At 42.7% G+C, this 22,366-nt stretch overlaps 1 protein-coding gene across 1 annotated transcript in view; it reads right to left on the minus strand.

Annotated features, from left to right (window-relative positions):
* CLTRN (collectrin, amino acid transport regulator) overlaps positions 1-22,366 on the minus strand; it is a 145,052-nt gene that overhangs the window by 46,704 nt on the left and 75,982 nt on the right. The window contains exons 3-4 of the mRNA XM_077480238.1: positions 15,608-15,690; positions 15,048-15,164 (exon numbers count right to left, since the gene is read on the minus strand). Coding sequence (XP_077336364.1) covers positions 15,048-15,164; positions 15,608-15,690 — 200 coding nt within the window. The remainder of the gene's footprint in view (positions 1-15,047; positions 15,165-15,607; positions 15,691-22,366) is intronic.

Below are 22,366 nucleotides of genomic sequence, written 5' to 3' on the forward strand. Positions count from 1 at the left end.
CACAGAAATATTCAGAAGGTGTTATACCTCACTTTATAATCCTCCTCAGCCTTTATCCGATTTGGAGAAATCTTCCAAACAGAAGGCCATACAGGATTACATTCAGAGGTCAGGACTTCCCTGCCTCTCAGATGAGGACTTGCCCAAAGTCTCTTTAGAAGAGCCACTTTCGGCAGCGGAAGTGGCTATGGCGATAGCACAAATGCAACCAGGCAAAGCTCCGGGCCTGGACAGGTACTCCCTTTTATATTACCTATATATAGACCTTGGGGATCTCTTGACTCCACACTTTATTTTGGCATATAATGCTGCGGGGAGGGGACTACAGCCCCCCCCCCCCCCCGTATGATATACTTCGTGCATCTATCACAGTGATTCCAACAGAAGAAATCATTTTTTCCTATGCATATGCATTCAAGACTATACTACTTTCACTAGATGTGAGGAAAGCCTTTAAAACATTTTTGTGGGATTACCTCACATTCACTTTTTAGAAATGGGACTTCTAAGATGAGTTTCTTAAGTTGATCTGTTCTATATTCACAACCTGAAGAACATATCAGGTATAGTGGCTCCTCCTCAGACTATTTCCATATTCAATGAGGCACTAGACAAGGATTTCCTGGGGTGCCAACCCCTGGTCTCATACCAGGAGACATATGCTTTTCAGACTCCATAATATATGATTATGGAGGCAGGCTTCCTTGCATTAACCAAGGTAGATACCACTGAACTTGACAGCCCATGTTTCCTCAGAATGTGGGTCTCAATAGCCAAACCGTTAAATTTAGCATTTGAAAGGTAAGATGGAATACTGGACCTAGCGAGAAAAGGTCTGGACATGGTGGTAGGGTCCATGGGACCCCTACCGCCAACCTTATGATCTCTGCATACCAAGATCTTCTGGGCCACGCTGGGCCACAAAAATCACAGACTTCCCTTCCTGCTTGAGTCTGTGAAGAAGTTATGGATGCAGGCAGAAAAGGAGGGAATGCATAAAACAGTAAAACTGATTCCACGGGAACACCAAGGCACCTGTTCCGCATGCTAGCGGATCCTTTGTTTTTAACAAAGTTGAAGGAATCTTTCTCCCAGGAACAACTGCTGGCGACTCAAATAGACCGCCTGCCAATTTTCTATTCCTAGAATGAAAACTGCCAATAGGCAAGGTACATTGTTTTCTGCCCAAGATAGCATATGATTCACCTCTTTCTGGGCTGCACAATTTCTTGTGCCCCTTTGGGGATTGATATAGGCCACTGCTGTGGCATTGTCAGATTGCATCCTGACAGGACAGCTCCGCAAATTAAAACGTCCAGGCCCTCAGGACCAAGCACTCTGCCCGAATCTGTAGAATGTTAATGGGCAAGGTAATTTCTGATCTGGACACTTCTCTTGGAAAGTTATCTCTTTCAGGACTGCTCTCAAACCTAAAAAAGGTTGGAGTATGTTGTTACCACTTCCCAGGTAACTGTAGGAAGGATTTTTCCCTTTGCAGTTTTTTTGGTTATTAAGCATAAACTTGAACCCTCTTGTTCCAAGTCGATAAGATAACATTTTTCAGCAGTCTCGAATGAAACTGAGCATAAGGAACGGCCTTAAATGAAGCCACTATCTTTCCCTCATGCTCAGGCCTCGGCCACTTTAATCAGTTCCTTTATGGCACTGATCTTTGCCTGGAGCGAGAATACCCTTTTATGGGTGTATCTATGAACAGACCCAAGTTTTTTTTAATCTCCTTAATGGATTTAAGGAAGATTTCTCTAGGTTGAGCTATTTCAGGTAGTTGAATGAGGGGACCATACTTTGGTCTAAGCGGGCTACCGACTGGTCTATCAAGAGCCAATCGTCTAGGTAAACTATAATCGTTATACCTTGGGCCCTTAGTCTGGCTAAAGGAGGAGCCAAAATCTTTGTAAACACTCAAGGTGCAGTAGCTAGACCGCAATCAGAGCTAAAAACTGAAAATGAAGATTTTCTAGCCTAAAAAGTAAATATTTCTTGTGGGCAGGGAAATATGCCCATGGAGGTATGCACCCTTGATGTCGATCGACATAAAAACTTCTCTTCCTTGTAAGATGGAGACAACTGATTGGATTGACTCTATATAAAAAAGAGCGGATATTCAGGAACCGGTTTAGAGATCCAAAATGAGTTAGACATCTCCGTTTGATTTTGCTGTGAAAAAAGATCTGAGAAAATGAGGAGACGGGAACTCTTGAAACCCCAGATTGTACTGTAGAGCTATGGAAGAAGCCACCCATCTGTCTTGACATTCTTTCTGCCAGACCCTTGAGAACTGCAGAAGCCATTCCCCCCGAGTGAGCCGGGGTGCCCACCTCATAAGGAGTCTTTAGTATCTTGTTTGTAGGTTTCTTTTGTCTCTGAGGATTGCCTTTTGAACTTGACGGTGGAAGTCGTCGTGACTGCCTGGAGGCTGATGCCCCTAGCACTGGATAAGGAGCTTGTTTAAATGAAATACATTTACTCCTTTTCTTAAATGGCAAAGGCGTAATCTTTCCACTAGAAATTCTTTGGATGAATTACCCAAGATATCCCAACCAGCTGTTCACCGCATAAAGGGAAACCAGCCAGGAGTTTTTTTTTTTTTTTTTTGTATATATGACGCTTCGGCTGACTAATTTTTCAACCACAGTATTCTATACATATGTACCAGCCCCGCAAAAGGCGTGAGGCCTAAAGATAGAATCTCTCATAGCGTCTATTGCCAACATAAAGCTACTAGGAGCTTGCCAGAACCTGGGCCTGCTGAACAGAGATAACTTTGAGCACCTGTTTAAAACTGGTCTCTCAAGGATTTGACATATACCACTTACTCTCAGCACAGACTGAGACACTCAACCTGTTTTATAGGAATTCCAACTTTTAATCAGAAAAAGGAATTCCAACTTTTAATCAGAAAAAGGAATTCCAACTTTTAATCAGCTCTCCCCTTCCCTGTGAATATATTTTTTAAAGCTCCCCATTTTAGAAGAACATAAAACTTAACATAAGTGGATATGAAAGCATTTATGGCAATACTGAAATAAGTAACATCAAATTTTCCATGTGAGTCTTATGCACTTGATGTCACCAAAATAGTAATCCTGTTGATAACGATACCACCGGTCATTACAAAGTTAAAATTTGATGTCAGGGCTGAAAATTTTCATCCAATTACATCTTTTTCTCCAGACAAACACAGTGCCAAGGGAGTCTACTATTGTAAGTGCATAAAAATGAATAATGATGAGATTTTACAGGAATTCCAAACCCATCTAAATAAATTACTATCAATACTGATACCCTTCCCCTCTTGCAAGATAAAGCCAAAACCTTCTTCTCAAGCATATATTTCCATCAATACCATCCCATTATCGAACCAGGCAGATGCTGATATACTGTTGTCTTTTTTGAAGGGATAAAAAATCTATTATTTTCCTGCAATCTGGTAGGAAACCAAGATCGGATATGTACCCAGTTCTACATAAAATTCTCAGAAACTTCAACTCTACACTATTCTTCAACCATGGTTAGAATCATAGTAGTGCTACCTAAGCACAACACCCATCCAATGTGATATAAAAATATTAACAAAGCCCTCTGGTTTCCCACTCTACATCTCTTTCTCTCTTTCTTCTCTTACCCCTCTCCACCCCCCCACCCCCCTTTTTTTTCCTCCCATTCCTCCACCAGCCTCCACTATGACCACAGGTAAAACAGAGCCTATTCATCTAATTTCCATCAATGTGAAGGGATGTAACACCCCAGAGAAACGCTCCATGATACCCACTAATCTGAAACATATAAAAGCTCATGTTTGCTTCCTCCCAGAGACACACTTTTGTGCTGATAAACTACCAAAACTCCATGATCGCTCTTTCCTGGCGGCATACCACGGTGCTCTCCTGATTCTAAATCAAAGGGAGTTAGTATTTTGGTCCGCAGCTCAACCCCGTGGTCGTTCAGGGATCAGTTGGGTGATGCAAAAGGACAAGCTATTTTTGTGAAGGGGACCATCGGAGGCTCTTTGGTCACCCTGGTAAACTTCTACCTCCCTAACTCAAATCAGATTACCTATTTGGAACCAGTTCTTGACAAATTAGGTGATTTTGCGTAAGGTGCGGTGATCATTGTAGACATAGATTTGCTTCCCCCATTCCTAAACAGTGGATGTGGAAGTTGAATAAATCATTGATTCAAACCCCAGAAGTCATTGAGGAGGTATCCAGGGAGCTGAGACACTTTTTCTCTTCTAACGTGAGCTCAGATAGTGCTCCAATGATGGTATGGAAGGCGCATAAAAGCTATATTAGGGGAACCCTGATTAAGATTGCGTCCCATCTCAATATGGCCAGAGCTCAGCAAACTGTTGATCTCTTGGAAAAGATTAAGACCCTGGAGGCCACTCATAAGATATCACTGGCAGACAAGGCTCTAGCGGACCTCACGGTTCTGAGAAACCAATTGCGTTCTCTGGCTCTGGATAAAGCCAAAGCCACGATTGCTAAATGCAGACGTACATTCTATCAATATAGTAACAAGTGTGGGAAACTGCTGGCATGTGCCCTTAAAGTCCAGCAAGCTCACGTGTTCCTCCCTGAACTAATTAATGATGGTCAAACCAAGGTCCATGCGACGGAGGAGATCACAGAAATATTCAGAAGGTGTTATACCTCACTTTATAATCCTCCTCAGCCTTTATCCGATTTGGAGAAATCTTCCAAACAGAAGGCCATACAGGATTACATTCAGAGGTCAGGACTTCCCTGCCTCTCAGATGAGGACTTGCCCAAAGTCTCTTTAGAAGAGCCACTTTCGGCAGCGGAAGTGGCTATGGCGATAGCACAAATGCAACCAGGCAAAGCTCCGGGCCTGGACAGGTACTCCCTTTTATATTACCTATATATAGACCTTGGGGATCTCTTGACTCCACACTTTATTTTGGCATATAATGCTGCGGGGAGGGGACTACAGCCCCCCCCCCCCCGTATGATATACTTCGTGCATCTATCACAGTGATTCCAACAGAAGAAATCATTTTTTCCTATGCATATGCATTCAAGACTATACTACTTTCACTAGATGTGAGGAAAGCCTTTAAAACATTTTTGTGGGATTACCTCACATTCACTTTTTAGAAATGGGACTTCTAAGATGAGTTTCTTAAGTTGATCTGTTCTATATTCACAACCTGAAGAACATATCAGGTATAGTGGCTCCTCCTCAGACTATTTCCATATTCAATGAGGCACTAGACAAGGATTTCCTGGGGTGCCAACCCCTGGTCTCATACCAGGAGACATATGCTTTTCAGACTCCATAATATATGATTATGGAGGCAGGCTTCCTTGCATTAACCAAGGTAGATACCACTGAACTTGACAGCCCATGTTTCCTCAGAATGTGGGTCTCAATAGCCAAACCGTTAAATTTAGCATTTGAAAGGTAAGATGGAATACTGGACCTAGCGAGAAAAGGTCTGGACATGGTGGTAGGGTCCATGGGACCCCTACCGCCAACCTTATGATCTCTGCATACCAAGATCTTCTGGGCCACGCTGGGCCACAAAAATCACAGACTTCCCTTCCTGCTTGAGTCTGTGAAGAAGTTATGGATGCAGGCAGAAAAGGAGGGAATGCATAAAACAGTAAAACTGATTCCACGGGAACACCAAGGCACCTGTTCCGCATGCTAGCGGATCCTTTGTTTTTAACAAAGTTGAAGGAATCTTTCTCCCAGGAACAACTGCTGGCGACTCAAATAGACCGCCTGCCAATTTTCTATTCCTAGAATGAAAACTGCCAATAGGCAAGGTACATTGTTTTCTGCCCAAGATAGCATATGATTCACCTCTTTCTGGGCTGCACAATTTCTTGTGCCCCTTTGGGGATTGATATAGGCCACTGCTGTGGCATTGTCAGATTGCATCCTGACAGGACAGCTCCGCAAATTAAAACGTCCAGGCCCTCAGGACCAAGCACTCTGCCCGAATCTGTAGAATGTTAATGGGCAAGGTAATTTCTGATCTGGACACTTCTCTTGGAAAGTTATCTCTTTCAGGACTGCTCTCAAACCTAAAAAAGGTTGGAGTATGTTGTTACCACTTCCCAGGTAACTGTAGGAAGGATTTTTCCCTTTGCAGTTTTTTGGTTATTAAGCATAAACTTGAACCCTCTTGTTCCAAGTCGATAAGATAACATTTTTCAGCAGTCTCGAATGAAACTGAGCATAAGGAACGGCCTTAAATGAAGCCACTATCTTTCCCTCATGCTCAGGCCTCGGCCACTTTAATCAGTTCCTTTATGGCACTGATCTTTGCCTGGAGCGAGAATACCCTTTTATGGGTGTATCTATGAACAGACCCAAGTTTTTTTTAATCTCCTTAATGGATTTAAGGAAGATTTCTCTAGGTTGAGCTATTTCAGGTAGTTGAATGAGGGGACCATACTTTGGTCTAAGCGGGCTACCGACTGGTCTATCAAGAGCCAATCGTCTAGGTAAACTATAATCGTTATACCTTGGGCCCTTAGTCTGGCTAAAGGAGGAGCCAAAATCTTTGTAAACACTCAAGGTGCAGTAGCTAGACCGCAATCAGAGCTAAAAACTGAAAATGAAGATTTTCTAGCCTAAAAAGTAAATATTTCTTGTGGGCAGGGAAATATGCCCATGGAGGTATGCACCCTTGATGTCGATCGACATAAAAACTTCTCTTCCTTGTAAGATGGAGACAACTGATTGGATTGACTCTATATAAAAAAGAGCGGATATTCAGGAACCGGTTTAGAGATCCAAAATGAGTTAGACATCTCCGTTTGATTTTGCTGTGAAAAAAGATCTGAGAAAATGAGGAGACGGGAACTCTTGAAACCCCAGATTGTACTGTAGAGCTATGGAAGAAGCCACCCATCTGTCTTGACATTCTTTCTGCCAGACCCTTGAGAACTGCAGAAGCCATTCCCCCCGAGTGAGCCGGGGTGCCCACCTCATAAGGAGTCTTTAGTATCTTGTTTGTAGGTTTCTTTTGTCTCTGAGGATTGCCTTTTGAACTTGACGGTGGAAGTCGTCGTGACTGCCTGGAGGCTGATGCCCCTAGCACTGGATAAGGAGCTTGTTTAAATTAAATACATTTACTCCTTTTCTTAAATGGCAAAGGCGTAATCTTTCCACTAGAAATTCTTTGGATGAATTACCCAAGATATCCCAACCAGCTGTTCACCGCATAAAGGGAAACCAGCCAGGAGTTTTTTTTTTGTTTTTTTGTATATATGACGCTTCGGCTGACTAATTTTTCAACCACAGTATTCTATACATATGTACCAGCCCCGCAAAAGGCGTGAGGCCTAAAGATAGAATCTCTCATAGCGTCTATTGCCAACATAAAGCTACTAGGAGCTTGCCAGAACCTGGGCCTGCTGAACAGAGATAACTTTGAGCACCTGTTTAAAACTGGTCTCTCAAGGATTTGACATATACCACTTACTCTCAGCACAGACTGAGACACTCAACCTGTTTTATAGGAATTCCAACTTTTAATCAGAAAAAGGAATTCCAACTTTTAATCAGCTCTCCCCTTCCCTGTGAATATATTTTTAAAGCTCCCCATTTTAGAAGAACATAAAACTTAACATAAGTGGATATGAAAGCATTTATGGCAATACTGAAATAAGTAACATCAAATTTTCCATGTGAGTCTTATGGACTTGATGTCACCAAAATAGTAATCCTGTTGATAACGATACCACCGGTCATTACAAAGTTAAAATTTGATGTCAGGGCTGAAAATTTTCATCCAATTACATCTTTTTCTCCAGACAAACACAGTGCCAAGGGAGTCTACTATTGTAAGTGCATAAAAATGAATAATGATGAGATTTTACAGGAATTCCAAACCCATCTAAATAAATTACTATCAATACTGATACCCTTCCCCTCTTGCAAGATAAAGCCAAAACCTTCTTCTCAAGCATATATTTCCATCAATACCATCCCATTATCGAACCAGGCAGATGCTGATATACTGTTGTCTTTTTTGAAGGGATAAAAAATCTATTATTTTCCTGCAATTTGGTAGGAAACCAAGATCGGATATGTACCCAGTTCTACATAAAATTCTCAGAAACTTCAACTCTACACTATTCTTCAACCATGGTTAGAATCATAGTAGTGCTACCTAAGCACAACACCCATCCAATGTGAGATAAAAATATTAACAAAGCCCTCTGGTTTCCCACTCTACATCTCTTTCTCTCTTTCTTCTCTTACCCCTCTCCACCCCCCCCACCCCCCCTTTTTTTTCCTCCCATTCCTCCACCAGCCTCCACTATGACCACAGGTAAAACAGAGCCTATTCATCTAATTTCCATCAATGTGAAGGGATGTAACACCCCAGAGAAACGCTCCATGATACCCACTAATCTGAAACATATAAAAGCTCATGTTTGCTTCCTCCCAGAGACACACTTTTGTGCTGATAAACTACCAAAACTCCATGATCGCTCTTTCCCGGCGGCATACCACGGTGCTCTCCTGATTCTAAATCAAAGGGAGTTAGTATTTTGGTCCGCAGCTCAACCCCGTGGTCGTTCAGGGATCAGTTGGGTGATGCAAAAGGACAAGCTATTTTTGTGAAGGGGACCATCGGAGGCTCTTTGGTCACCCTGGTAAACTTCTACCTCCCTAACTCAAATCAGATTACCTATTTGGAACCAGTTCTTGACAAATTAGGTGATTTTGCGTAAGGTGCGGTGATCATTGTAGACATAGATTTGCTTCCCCCATTCCTAAACAGTGGATGTGGAAGTTGAATAAATCATTGATTCAAACCCCAGAAGTCATTGAGGAGGTATCCAGGGAGCTGAGACACTTTTTCTCTTCTAACGTGAGCTCAGATAGTGCTCCAATGATGGTATGGAAGGCGCATAAAAGCTATATTAGGGGAACCCTGATTAAGATTGCGTCCCATCTCAATATGGCCAGAGCTCAGCAAACTGTTGATCTCTTGGAAAAGATTAAGACCCTGGAGGCCACTCATAAGATATCACTGGCAGACAAGGCTCTAGCGGACCTCACGGTTCTGAGAAACCAATTGCGTTCTCTGGCTCTGGATAAAGCCAAAGCCACGATTGCTAAATGCAGACGTACATTCTATCAATATAGTAACAAGTGTGGGAAACTGCTGGCATGTGCCCTTAAAGTCCAGCAAGCTCACGTGTTCCTCCCTGAACTAATTAATGATGGTCAAACCAAGGTCCATGCGACGGAGGAGATCACAGAAATATTCAGAAGGTGTTATACCTCACTTTATAATCCTCCTCAGCCTTTATCCGATTTGGAGAAATCTTCCAAACAGAAGGCCATACAGGATTACATTCAGAGGTCAGGACTTCCCTGCCTCTCAGATGAGGACTTGCCCAAAGTCTCTTTAGAAGAGCCACTTTCGGCAGCGGAAGTGGCTATGGCGATAGCACAAATGCAACCAGGCAAAGCTCCGGGCCTGGACAGGTACTCCCTTTTATATTACCTATATATAGATCTTGGGGATCTCTTGACTCCACACTCTATTTTGGCATATAATGCTGCGGGGAGGGGACTACAGCCCCCCCCCCCGTATGATATACTTCGTGCATCTATCACAGTGATTCCAACAGAAGAAATCATTTTTTCCTATGCATATGCATTCAAGACTATACTACTTTCACTAGATGTGAGGAAAGCCTTTAAAACATTTTTGTGGGATTACCTCACATTCACTTTTTAGAAATGGGACTTCTAAGATGAGTTTCTTAAGTTGATCTGTTCTATATTCACAACCTGAAGAACATATCAGGTATAGTGGCTCCTCCTCAGACTATTTCCATATTCAATGAGGCACTAGACAAGGATTTCCTGGGGTGCCAACCCCTGGTCTCATACCAGGAGACATATGCTTTTCAGACTCCATAATATATGATTATGGAGGCAGGCTTCCTTGCATTAACCAAGGTAGATACCACTGAACTTGACAGCCCATGTTTCCTCAGAATGTGGGTCTCAATAGCCAAACCGTTAAATTTAGCATTTGAAAGGTAAGATGGAATACTGGACCTAGCGAGAAAAGGTCTGGACATGGTGGTAGGGTCCATGGGACCCCTACCGCCAACCTTATGATCTCTGCATACCAAGATCTTCTGGGCCACGCTGGGCCACAAAAATCACAGACTTTCCTTCCTGCTTGAGTCTGTGAAGAAGTTATGGATGCAGGCAGAAAAGGAGGGAATGCATAAAACAGTAAAACTGATTCCACGGGAACACCAAGGCACCTGTTCCGCATGCTAGCGGATCCTTTGTTTTTAACAAAGTTGAAGGAATCTTTCTCCCAGGAACAACTGCTGGCGACTCAAATAGACCGCCTGCCAATTTTCTATTCCTAGAATGAAAACTGCCAATAGGCAAGGTACATTGTTTTCTGCCCAAGATAGCATATGATTCACCTCTTTCTGGGCTGCACAATTTCTTGTGCCCCTTTGGGGATTGATATAGGCCACTGCTGTGGCATTGTCAGATTGCATCCTGACAGGACAGCTCCGCAAATTAAACGTCCAGGCCCTCAGGACCAAGCACTCTGCCCGAATCTGTAGAATGTTAATGGGCAAGGTGATTTCTGATCTGGACACTTCTCTTGGAAAGTTATCTCTTTCAGGACTGCTCTCAAACCTAAAAAAGGTTGGAGTATGTTGTTACCACTTCCCAGGTAACTGTAGGAAGGATTTTTCCCTTTGCAGTTTTTTTGGTTATTAAGCATAAACTTGAACCCTCTTGTTCCAAGTCGATAAGATAACATTATTCAGCAGTCTCGAATGAAACTGAGCATAAGGAACGGCCTTAAATGAAGCCACTATCTTTCCCTCATGCTCAGGCCTCGGCCACTTTAATCAGTTCCTTTATGGCGCTGATCTTTGCCTGGAGCGAGAATACCCTTTTATGGGTGTATCTATGAACAGACCCAAGTTTTTTTTAATCTCCTTAATGGATTTAAGGAAGATTTCTCTAGGTTGAGCTATTTCAGGTAGTTGAATGAGGTGACCATACTTTGGTCTAAGCGGGCTACCGACTGGTCTATCAAGAGCCAATCGTCTAGGTAAACTATAATCGTTATACCTTGGGCCCTTAGTCTGGCTAAAGGAGGAGCCAAAATCTTTGTAAACACTCAAGGTGCAGTAGCTAGACCGCAATCAGAGCTAAAAACTGAAAATGAAGATTTTCTAGCCTAAAAAGTAAATATTTCTTGTGGGCAGGGAAATATGCCCATGGAGGTATGCACCCTTGATGTCGATCGACATAAAAACTTCTCTTCCTTGTAAGATGGAGACAACTGATTGGATTGACTCTATATAAAAAAGAGCGGATATTCAGGAACCGGTTTAGAGATCCAAAATGAGTTAGACATCTCCGTTTGATTTTGCTGGTCTCTCAAGGATTTGACATATACCACTTACTCTCAGCACAGACTGAGACACTCAACCTGTTTTATAGGAATTCCAACTTTTAATCAGAAAAAGGAATTCCAACTTTTAATCAGCTCTCCCCTTCCCTGTGAATAGGGGGAGAGCTTATCCCAGGTGGGGGGTGTCTGGTGGAAGCAAAAACCCCCCCAAACTCACCAGAGGTCTGAGCTGCTCGCCGGAGGAAAGGAGTCTGCTGCTTCCTGATACAGCGTGATCTCTGAGAAAAGCATGAGAAGGTACGTTCTTCATACAGCCCCCAGTGGGGACACTTAGGCATGACAACATTTACTTTTCTTTTTTTTTTTAAGGAGACATTTAAGAGGAAAAATTAAAAAAATTCTTAGAAAAACTCCCCTTACCTTTCCCGCTGCAGGGTTTTCTGTGGTAAAACCAACAGACCCAATCTTCCCCCTTCACGGTGGGTTCCATTAACAAACATTCAGGAATGGGGACCCTCGGGGAACCCACACTCCTACCCCTGTAATAGCACACCGCCAGTAAAACGTTATGGCTTAAAATACCAAAGTATTGGATGCCGGAGTCCAGCTCTCTAAAAAAAGAAGCATTACAGGCAAACCTAATTTTTTCTACCACGGGGCCCAGGTACCATTCTATTCGGTCTAAAAGACACTTTTAATGGATCTGGCTGCATAGCTAGCCCCAGCAAGGATTACTCCAGTGGAGCTCAGCACAGCACATCTTCGCTCATGACCAACACCTTAGACACTGGCGAAAAAACTGAGGTACTCCTAGTATGGGAGGGCTTATATAGGGAGGCAACTTCCTGTTTAGGGTGAGCCAGTGTCCAGCACCTGAAGGTGGCCTATAACCCACATAGTAACTACTATAACTCTGTGTCCTGTTATGCACGATTAAAGAAAAGTACTATACTTTGCATACAGTCATATGCTACATCTCTCACATCTTCATACCTCACTGCCCAGTGTTTCTCCACTGTTTCAGCATTTGTGGGTGTGTCAGCTTTATAGGTAGACAAGGCAAAGCCTAAAGCAATGAATATCTCGCTGGACAGGCACACCCTCCTGAACACTCAAATTCACTAAATTCACAATGAGAAATTTCTGACTCAGACTCAGATAAGTTTCTATTGGCACCATTGATCTTTTTAGCTATCTGTAAGGGGGCAATTCAGTTCTTCCCAATGACTACCAATGAAAGGAAAATTCTTCCCACTGACCGTCACTCGACGGGAGGGGCGGGGGAGAGAACCGAGGCTTCGGACGGCCACATTGCTGGATCCTGGGACAGGGGAGTATGTGTTTATTAAAAGTCTTTTAAGACTTTTTAATAAACACAGAAATGGCTGGAATGCTTCTTTAAGCCTAAATTACAAACAAATATTTGCAGCAGGGACATAACTTACATTTAGTATGATGTGTCCCTTGTGCTGATTCTTCTTAGTTTAGTAGAAATTTTCAATGATCTTACATCCCATAATCTGGTGCAGCAGGGTTTAACACACTAAGGGGTTGTCAGGAGCTCTTATCAAGAGAGCTCGACTATGCCCACCTTTTCCACCTCGCTGTGTCATTCATAAAAGCCAAACTAAAACTTCTAAGAATGACACAGGGTTCCTGAGTGATGGACAGGCAGCTGATTATTTTTCAAGAAGTTAAACATAGACTTATGCCGCATACACACAAGCAGAATGTCTGACAGAAAAAGTCAGATGGAAGCTTTTCATCATATATTCCGATCTTGTGAATGCCTTATCGGACTTTTTTGTTACAAAAATTCTGACGGACCTAGAAATAGAACATGTTTTAAATGTACCGCCGGCTCCTGAAGAGCATGCGCTATGTTTTATTCTCTATTTAAAATGACTAAAACCGCAGTTTGGTTTTAGATTTAATTCTACCAAATTATGGTTTCAGTACCAGCCTAGCTGGATTGCACTGGGTTCTGCTTGACCACAGGTGTCGCTGTCACTTTTGGCAAGTGCGAGAATGCACTTTAGCTAGGCTCTTTGATTGTCATTCTTTCTCGGAACTAGCCCAGTGGGAGTGTCATGCTGTGCACTCTGGGAGAGGGTACTTAAGGTACTGACATCACGTGCTTCTGGGTTCCGGTTCAGAAGATCTTTCTGTCTGTTTGGTCCTGGTCCTCCTGACCAGCCCCCATGGCCCTCATGGCCTGGGGTGCGGATCCATCCAATTCCGAGTCTCGGGCTGGCTAGCCCGAGGCAAAGTAACTGGAAGGAGGATTGGTGCCGTCTCATCTGTGGAGAGGCAGCAACCAGGGGAGGACTCTTTGGGAGAAGACTATGCACAAGGCTGGCTTCTCAGAAAGAGCCTGAAGGCTTAGTTGAAAGACACCAAGTGAATCTACACTCATACGGTATCGCCGGACTGGCTGCAAGATAATGGTACCGTATGAGGGCTCTCTATATTTGTCTACATCCTTCAGTTACAACAAGTGTTCTACAACAAGTCTGTGGCAGAGACTTTATTCATCAGCGTTCTACAACAAGTCTGTTGCAGAGACTTTATTCATCAATTTCTACATGTAAGTCTGTGGCAGAGGCTTTGCTTTATTTGAGCACTCTATCGGCTGCTAGGCCTAGTGAGAGGAGGTCTATCTGGTAGCTGTGAGAATCCAGTTGTGAGTGGCTATTCTCTGGATTTCTATAGTGAGAGAGTTTCTAGCTTGAGCAGTTCCAAGAGTACCTGAACTTTCTACCTAAGCCCTCTATCCTACATCAAGAGACTGTGTTTCGTCTACCTTTTCTGCAAATAAAAATCCCAAAGGTGCATCCAGTGTCAGTCTCTGCAGTTCTTTGTTCTATCTACCTCGGAAACCCCTAGACGCATACAAGGTCAAGAAGGTAACGGTAAGCCCAACAAAACCAGCTGCTCCTTTGGGGGTCAGTGCTACATAAATATTTCCGATGGAACCCATTCCTAACGGGAAAACCGCTCATCTGTATGCTGTCCTGAACATCCTTTTTCTAGTCCCGTCGTACGTGCTGTACATCACCGCGTTCTTAACGAGCAGACTTGGTGCGATCGTGTGTACACACGACAGTTTCAGCAGAACTCCATCAGAAAAACCTTTGGAGTTTATTCCTACAGGAAAACCGGTCGTGTAAATGCGGCATTTCTGGTACTATTGTCAACAAAAGACTGATTATGTGCTAAGGGCTTTGATCAAAACATCGTAGGTATCTAAAAAGAGGGAAAATGCCTGATACTCTTTATGGACTGCACCACTTCCTACATTTCTACCCTCTTCTTCCTGTCTCAGACTTTTCCTGATCACTTATTGCTCCCCCTAATCTTTCTTGAACTTGAAAGGAAATTGTCCATCTGGACCTTATTCTAGGTCACTTGGGTGGCCATAAACATGCAAAGGATAAGGATTACCTATCAAGTAGCCATTCCATAAACATGAATTCTCACCTTAGCTTATGTGTTTGGTGCCTGGAGAGAGCAAGGGAAAATACAAAAAACACTTCCCAAAGTCATAAGCTCAAGTTTTACCTCCAGATCTGTAATTGTAATAGTTTTGCAATGTTACTAAATTATAAAATTTTGCATATACCTTATAGCATTTTTCACTTTTGTGCTGTCAATAGGTTCTGAACTGTTTGAAGGGGTCGTCACCACAAACCAGAATGAAACTCTCTGAGTTACATTGCACAGAAGAATATTGGAGATCCTATGTACAAAATACAAAACAGCAACACATTATTAACCGGTACATGTACATTTATGAAATGTGTTTCAGTGACAGAAAATGTGAGGTGGTCGAGGTAATACTTTCATTGTAAATTTTACTAGTCTAATTGGAGCACAATGAAGATTGTATCTGAAGTACTACTCATATATGGGATGTTCTATTTATATATTTTTATATGAGATTTTATGCCAAAGGATTTACTTTATCACTAAAACGCACTGCAAATGGTCTTATCAAAACATTGAGATTGCTCAGATGATTATAGTCCTATGATTATTGCTCAGGTGATTATTGTTCTAATTTAGAAATCAATTGGCGAAAGAACTAATTGTTTGATAAAATCCTTGCATAAATAAATCCTAGTTTATCTGGTGATAGATTATGGATTTTTCAACAAAAGTAAAACTTATAGTGTAACTTACTGAATTGTATTGTTCACATGAGTTCGCATTACAAAGGCCATCACAGCCTTAAAGAGAAATTCTTCATCAGTATTCCAGCTGTACTGTTAAAGAACAGGAGGCACAAATAAGTATCAGACCATATCATGTCATCAACATATCAAGGTAAAAAAAACGCAGACCAATGTGATCTAATTATAATGCAATATAAAACAAATGCAATAAACTTTTGATTTTAATTTCACTGTATTCCTAATAATCAGAGTTCCCATACATTTTCTCTTTGCTGGAAAGTGATTTAAAACTTGATTATTAGGTGATTACCTATGAGTTAAAACATCAAAATACACTACTCAACAGAAACCACACACCAGCTTGACTGCTGAATATGGGCACAGAGTATACACCAAGTAGACAATTATGCCCATTTAAGGCACACACTGCAGTTTTTATTTGTTCCAGGAGCCCAAGGATGCCCCGGGGTCATTCACAATCCTAGCAACACCTTATATCTGTCTGCTTGTTCAGATCAGTGACTGAAAGTATTGAGGTCAGGGACAAGCTGGGAATTAGTTTAGCTAGTTTTAGAGGGGGTCAGTAGTAAAAACCCTGGTGATCTTCTTAGTACGGGTCTCGTTTTAAAATGATTGCAAAATCTTTTAACAATTTTTAGCTAAGTATGTAAAATAAATCAGCTAGATGTCAATAATCTTATCAATAATCGTATCAATGTTTTGATATATAATTTGCAATTATTTATGTACTTTGGGGCAGACACTGAGTATTTGCTCAATACACATACATAAATGGCAACTGTCCGGGATGTACTGGGACAGTCCCGCATCTCTGTCCTCTGTCCTAGGCCTCATACGTATTGGACATTCTTGCAGCTGCTTCTGGGAGCGTCTGTTTTTTCCTCCATGGAAAAGAAGAAAAGTAACAGCGCTCTCTGCAGGGATAACTCAATCCATACATCAGGTCCACCCACAGGTGCCGAGGCTCGATGTGTCCCAATACACTCCAATGCAACAGTAGTAAGAAGAGCTGGCAAAACTGTAATCCTTGAAGTGTCATTTATTGGTACATCAGTGAGAATAAAACAATAAAGCTGACACACTTCAGTAATAGCCTTAGTTGTAGCTAGTTTGAAACAGATATGGCAAAATATATATATGCTCACATACACATATGCAAGCTCCATCTCTACATAATTGGCCTATCAGGTTAGTGACACTAACCTGATAGGCCGACTAAGGCTATTGCCAAAATGCATCAGCTTTATTGTTTTATTGTGACTCTGATGTACCAATAAACGACACTTCAAGGATTACAGTTGTGCCGGCTCTTCTTACTACTGTTTTTTCCTGCCTCTAAACTCCCCTACATGTTAGCCTATGTGAACATGCACACATAGGATTTTAGCAATGTTTAGTAGCAGGTGCTTTTAGAGACAGAAAACAACACTGCCAGTGCATCCAGGAGCAGCAGAGTTTTGGCAGAAAAAACCCTTGACGCTTATAAAAACGTGTAAAATGCAGCTGGATGCGTGCTGACGCTAGGTGTGTTTATCGATTGAGTAAGGCCTAGCCATGGCAGTTCACCTCCACCACCACAGGAGAAAGCTCTTTCTCTGATTCAAACCCCCTTCCATGCAATTTCTCTCCCCTGATGTTAGTAGCTCTTAGCTCAGAGTTTGAAAGCTTAGTCCTGCACTATTTTGGAAACTGGGACAAGGATGTTGGTTTGTATACATCTTTATATAATTTGCTGGGAATTTTTACTTAGCTTAGTGAATGAGATAAAAATTTACTTTGCAAAGAATACCTGTGTGCAAGGAGAGAAACTGGATTTTTACTTGCGCATGATTGGATGATCAACGTAACAGATCTCACCTCATGCACTAAGCTAAGGGAAAACATCCTTGCAGAGTGAAAATTCACTTTGCTAAGTGAACAGTCTGTACTGTTTTAGTCAGGGCTTTTTTTCTCAGAGAAAAGGTGCAGGAATTCAACCACGCCTGCCACACACACATACCTGCTAAATGGCATCAAATAGTAGCTCTTCCCTCTAAATACAACTCCTCCCCCCACTGCCCTCCTCTTCTCCCCCCTCCTTAAAAGCTCCATCATCTGTCATATGTCTTACCTTAGTTGCAATATTAAGCTAAAGCACCTATCCGGCTGTATCACCTCCTACCATACTATACTACAGTCACTTGCAAGGGAGGTCATGCAGTAGGAACATCAACTACTGGTCACGGGGAGAAAAATGGAGACCACGGAGGGTGCAGCCTACCATGCACACTCTCCTGCCCTTGACTGCACTGAACCCTGGGCACCTGTTCTGAACAGGTATACTCCACTTTTATGTATGCAATTGGGTTTATTTACTAAAGCTAGAACGTGCAAAATCGGGCACACTTATCCATATAAACCAAAGAGCTTCTAACCCCAGCTTGTTCAATTAAGCTTAGGTAATAAAACCTGGAAACTCATTTGTTTCTATGCAGAAGTGAGCCTGATTTTTCACGTTCTAGCTTTAGTAAATAAACCCCGATGTGTACTTAAAAGTGGGGTATGGCTGTATCTCCCTTGACGCTGTCCAGCACTCAGTGGGATCTGCGCAGGAGATCTGACCTGTGGGAGCTACTGGGAGATAAGCTATCACTTGTAAACTCAGAAGCTGGACTTTAGTGTTACCAATTGATAGTGGTGAGAAGGGAACAGAAGACATGAGGTGGAACTGAGTTCCCCCTAGTTCCTGCTGAAAAAAAGCCCTGGTTGGATGATTTTTGCCTACAGGTAAGCCTAAAATAAGGCTTACCTATATGTACAGTAAATATCTCCAAAACATGCACTGTTTAGAAGATATTTACTTTAGATGCAGCCAGTGATGCAGCCAGTGACATCACCGGCGCATGCACTCTGAAGGTACGGCATACCCATGAGTCCTCTGCCGTAAGAGTTCCCTGTGGTATTGAAGTTTGAAGTACAAATCTCTATATTTAATACAATAACATGAATATTTAATGTCAGAGCAAAAATGACCTGCAATACTGCAATAACGCACAATTTACACTCAACTAAAAATATTTTTCTTACCTTTAATATAGTTTGCAACTAATTGTAATGTGCTTTTATTTGATTATTTACAGGGACCCTGTTGTACTTTTCAGTCACTGAGTATGCTGCATTCACTGCTCAAAGGTCACGATTTTCCTATTATTTTACTGTGTCAGTTACTGTACTTTACAGTTACACGGCTGTGCACAGCGTATGGTTTTCAGGGTCATATAGTGGCAGTGTTTATTTACAGAGGATTTTTTAACTACCAAGGAGTTGTTTGCACTTCTCTGAATGAACTGATGCGGATATCCAGCATCAATAAATGTCTTTGTCCCCATAGTTTTCATGATGAATGAAGCTTTATTGATCATAGTATCGAGCAGTCTCGAGGTGAACATGTCTGAAAGCCAGCAGTCATATTGACATTTTTTCCTGGTCAATAATTGTATTTATTTTAATTGGAAAATAGGATTAAGTAGCAACCAGTCGATATTGTACTGCTTTTCCTTTTTTTTTATTATTTTAGCTGCTTAAAGTGGAGTTCCAACCAAAAATAAAAATAACAATGTCATTAACCACTTTCAGACCGGACCATTTTGCTGGTAAATGACCAGAGGTCTTTTTACAATTTGGCACTGCGTTGCTTTAACTGGTAATTGCGCGGTCATGCAATGTTGTACCCAAACAAAATTTGCGTCCTTTTCTTCCCACAAATAGAGCTTTCTTTTGATGGTATTTGATTGCCTCTGCGATTTTTATTTTTTGCGATATAAACGTAAAAAGACCGCAAATTTTGAAAAAAAATGATATTTTCTACTTTTTGTTATTAGAAAAATCCAATAAACTCAATTTTAGTCATACATTTAGGCCAAAATGTATTCAGCCACATGTCTTTGGTAAACAAAAAAGTAAATAATTGTATATTTATTGGTTTGCGCAAAAGTTGTCACATCTACAAACTAAGGTACGTTTTCTGGAATTTACGCAGCTTTTAGTTTACGACTGCCTATCTCATTTCTTGAGGTGCTAAAATGGCAGGGCAGTACAAAACCCCCCCAAATGACCCCATTTTGGAAAGTAGACACCCTAAGGAAATTGATAAGTGGCATGTTGAGCCCATTGAATATTTTATTTTTTTGCCTCAAGTGATTGAATAATGACAAAAAATAATTTTTTTTTTTACACAAAGTTGTCACTAAATGATATATTGCTCACACATGCTATGGGCATATGTGAAATGACACCCCAAAATAAATTCTGCTGCTTCTCCTGAGTACGGGGATACCACATATGTGGGACTTTTTGGGAGCCTAGCCGCGTACGGGGCCCCGAAAACCAAGCACCGCCTTCAGGCTTTCTAAGGGCGTAAATTTTTGATTTCACTTCTCACTACCTATTACAGTTTTGAAGGCTATAAAATGCCAAGATGGCACAAAACCCCCACAAATGACCCCATTTTAGAAAGTAGACACCCCAAGCTATTTGCTGAGAGGCATTTTGAGTCCATGGAATATTTTATATTTTGCCACAAGTTGCGGGAAAATTACAAACTTTTTTTTTTTTTCACAAAGTTGTCACTAAATGATATATTGCTCACGCATGCCATGGGCATATGTGAAATGACACCCCAAAATAAATTCTGCTGCTTCTCCTGAGTACGGGGATACCACATATGTGGGACTTTTTGGGAGCCAAGCACTGCCTTCAGGATTTCTAAGGGCATTACAGTTTTGAAAGCCATAAAATGCCAAGATGGCACAAACCCCCCCCCCCCAAATGACCCCATTTTGGAAAGTAGACACCCCTAAATTTAGGGGTACACTAGTGAGACTAGGTAATAAATGGCGGGTGCCCTGAAACTATAAAAAAAATAACTAACCAACCAGCGTCACCTGTAACAGTTATATGGTGATCACTGGTGAAAGGGTTAACTAGGGGGCAATCAGGGGGCTTTATGCGGTAGTATATGGGGGTCCCTGGCGCTATAAAAAGCTGCGGCGAACCTAAATACCTACCTGCCTAACTAGCGTCACCTGTGACACTAATACAGCGATCAGAAAAACGATCGCTTATTAGGCTGGGTTCACACTGGAGCGATGTGGGAACGCCACGAATGCGCGGCGGGTTCCCGCATCACATGCCTCCCGGCGGCAGTTCACACTGCCCTATGCGAACTGCTGGGAGTGTCAGTGAAATGTTAATGACACCCCCAGATCAGTTCGCATATCGCAGTGCGATCTGCAAACTCGGATCGCATGGTGTGAACACCCATGCGATCCGATTCTGCTGCGGACCAAAAAAAGGGTCCCGTGCGAGTTTGCGGCGGGTGCGGCGGGTGCGACACGAATTCAGCCATACTATCTGTATGGCTGAACTCGAATCGCACAGAGATCGGATGTGATTTGCACTGCAGTGCGGCGCGAATCACATCCGTTCTCATAAACCGCTGCAATGTGAACCCAGCCTTAGTGACACTGGCGACGGGGGGTGATCACGGGGTTAAACCTTTATTGGGGGGGTTAGGGGGGTACCTTAGAACTAAAGGGGGCTAACCCTAACTGCCCTAACAGTTATTACAGTCACAAATGACACCCGCCGGGTGATCAGGGGGTTAAACCTTTATTAGGTAATAAATGGCGGGTGCCCTGAAACTATAAAAAAATAACTAACCAACCAGCGTCACCTGTAACAGTTATATGGTGATCACTGGTGAAAGGGTTAACTAGGGGGAAATCAGGGGGCTTTATGCGGTAGTATATGGGGGTCCCTGGCGCTATAAAAAGCTGCGGCGAACCTAAATACCTACCTGCCTAACTAGCGTCACCTGTGACACTAATACAGCGATCAGAAAAATGATCGCTTATTAGGCTGGGTTCACACTGGAGCGATGCGGGAACGCCACGAATCCGTGGCGGGTTCCCGCATCGCATGCCTCCCGGCGGCAGTTCACACTGCCCTATGCGAACTGCTGGGAGTGTCAGTGAAATGTTAATGACACCCCCAGATCAGTTCGCATATCGCAGTGCGATCTGCAAACTCGGATCGCATGGTGTGAACACCCATGCGATCCGATTCTGCTGCGGGCCAAAAAAAGGGTCCCGTGCGAATTTGCGGCGGGTGCGGCGGGTGCGACACGAATTCAGCCATACTATCTGTATGGCTGAACTCGAATCGCACAGAGATCGGATGTGATTTGCACTGCAGTGCGGTGCGAATCACATTCGTTCTCATAAACCGCTGCAATGTGAACCCAGCCTTAGTGACACTGGCGACGGGGGGTGATTACGGGGTTAAACCTTTATTGGGGGGGTTAGGGGGGCACATTAGAACTAAAGGGGGCTAACCCTAACTGCCCTAACAGTTATTACAGTCACAAATGACACCAATGCAAAAAAAAAAAAAAAAAAGCAATTGGTGTCACTGTGACTGGGGGGGCAGGGGTAATTGGGGGGTGATCGGGGGGTAAAGGGGGGGTGTGAGTGTGCCTGGCATGTTCTACTGTGTAGTGTAGTGCTTGTGCAACTCACCGATGCTCTCTCCTCGGTGCCGGAACGAAAAATACCGACACGGAGGAGAGAATACATCACTTCCTCTCCTGTGTTTACATTACAGGAGAGGAAGTGATGTCACCGGACATTTTCATTCGTCGGGAGCGATCGCGAGGGGGTGGCCATGAATGAATGGCCGTCCCCTCGTCCGGGATCGCTCCCGAATG

The sequence above is a fragment of the Lithobates pipiens genome, unplaced genomic scaffold, assembly GCF_037356315.1.
Source record: "Lithobates pipiens isolate NorthernLeopardFrog02 unplaced genomic scaffold, aLitPip1_a1.2 Scaffold_16, whole genome shotgun sequence".
Taxonomy (NCBI): Eukaryota; Metazoa; Chordata; class Amphibia; order Anura; family Ranidae; genus Lithobates; species Lithobates pipiens.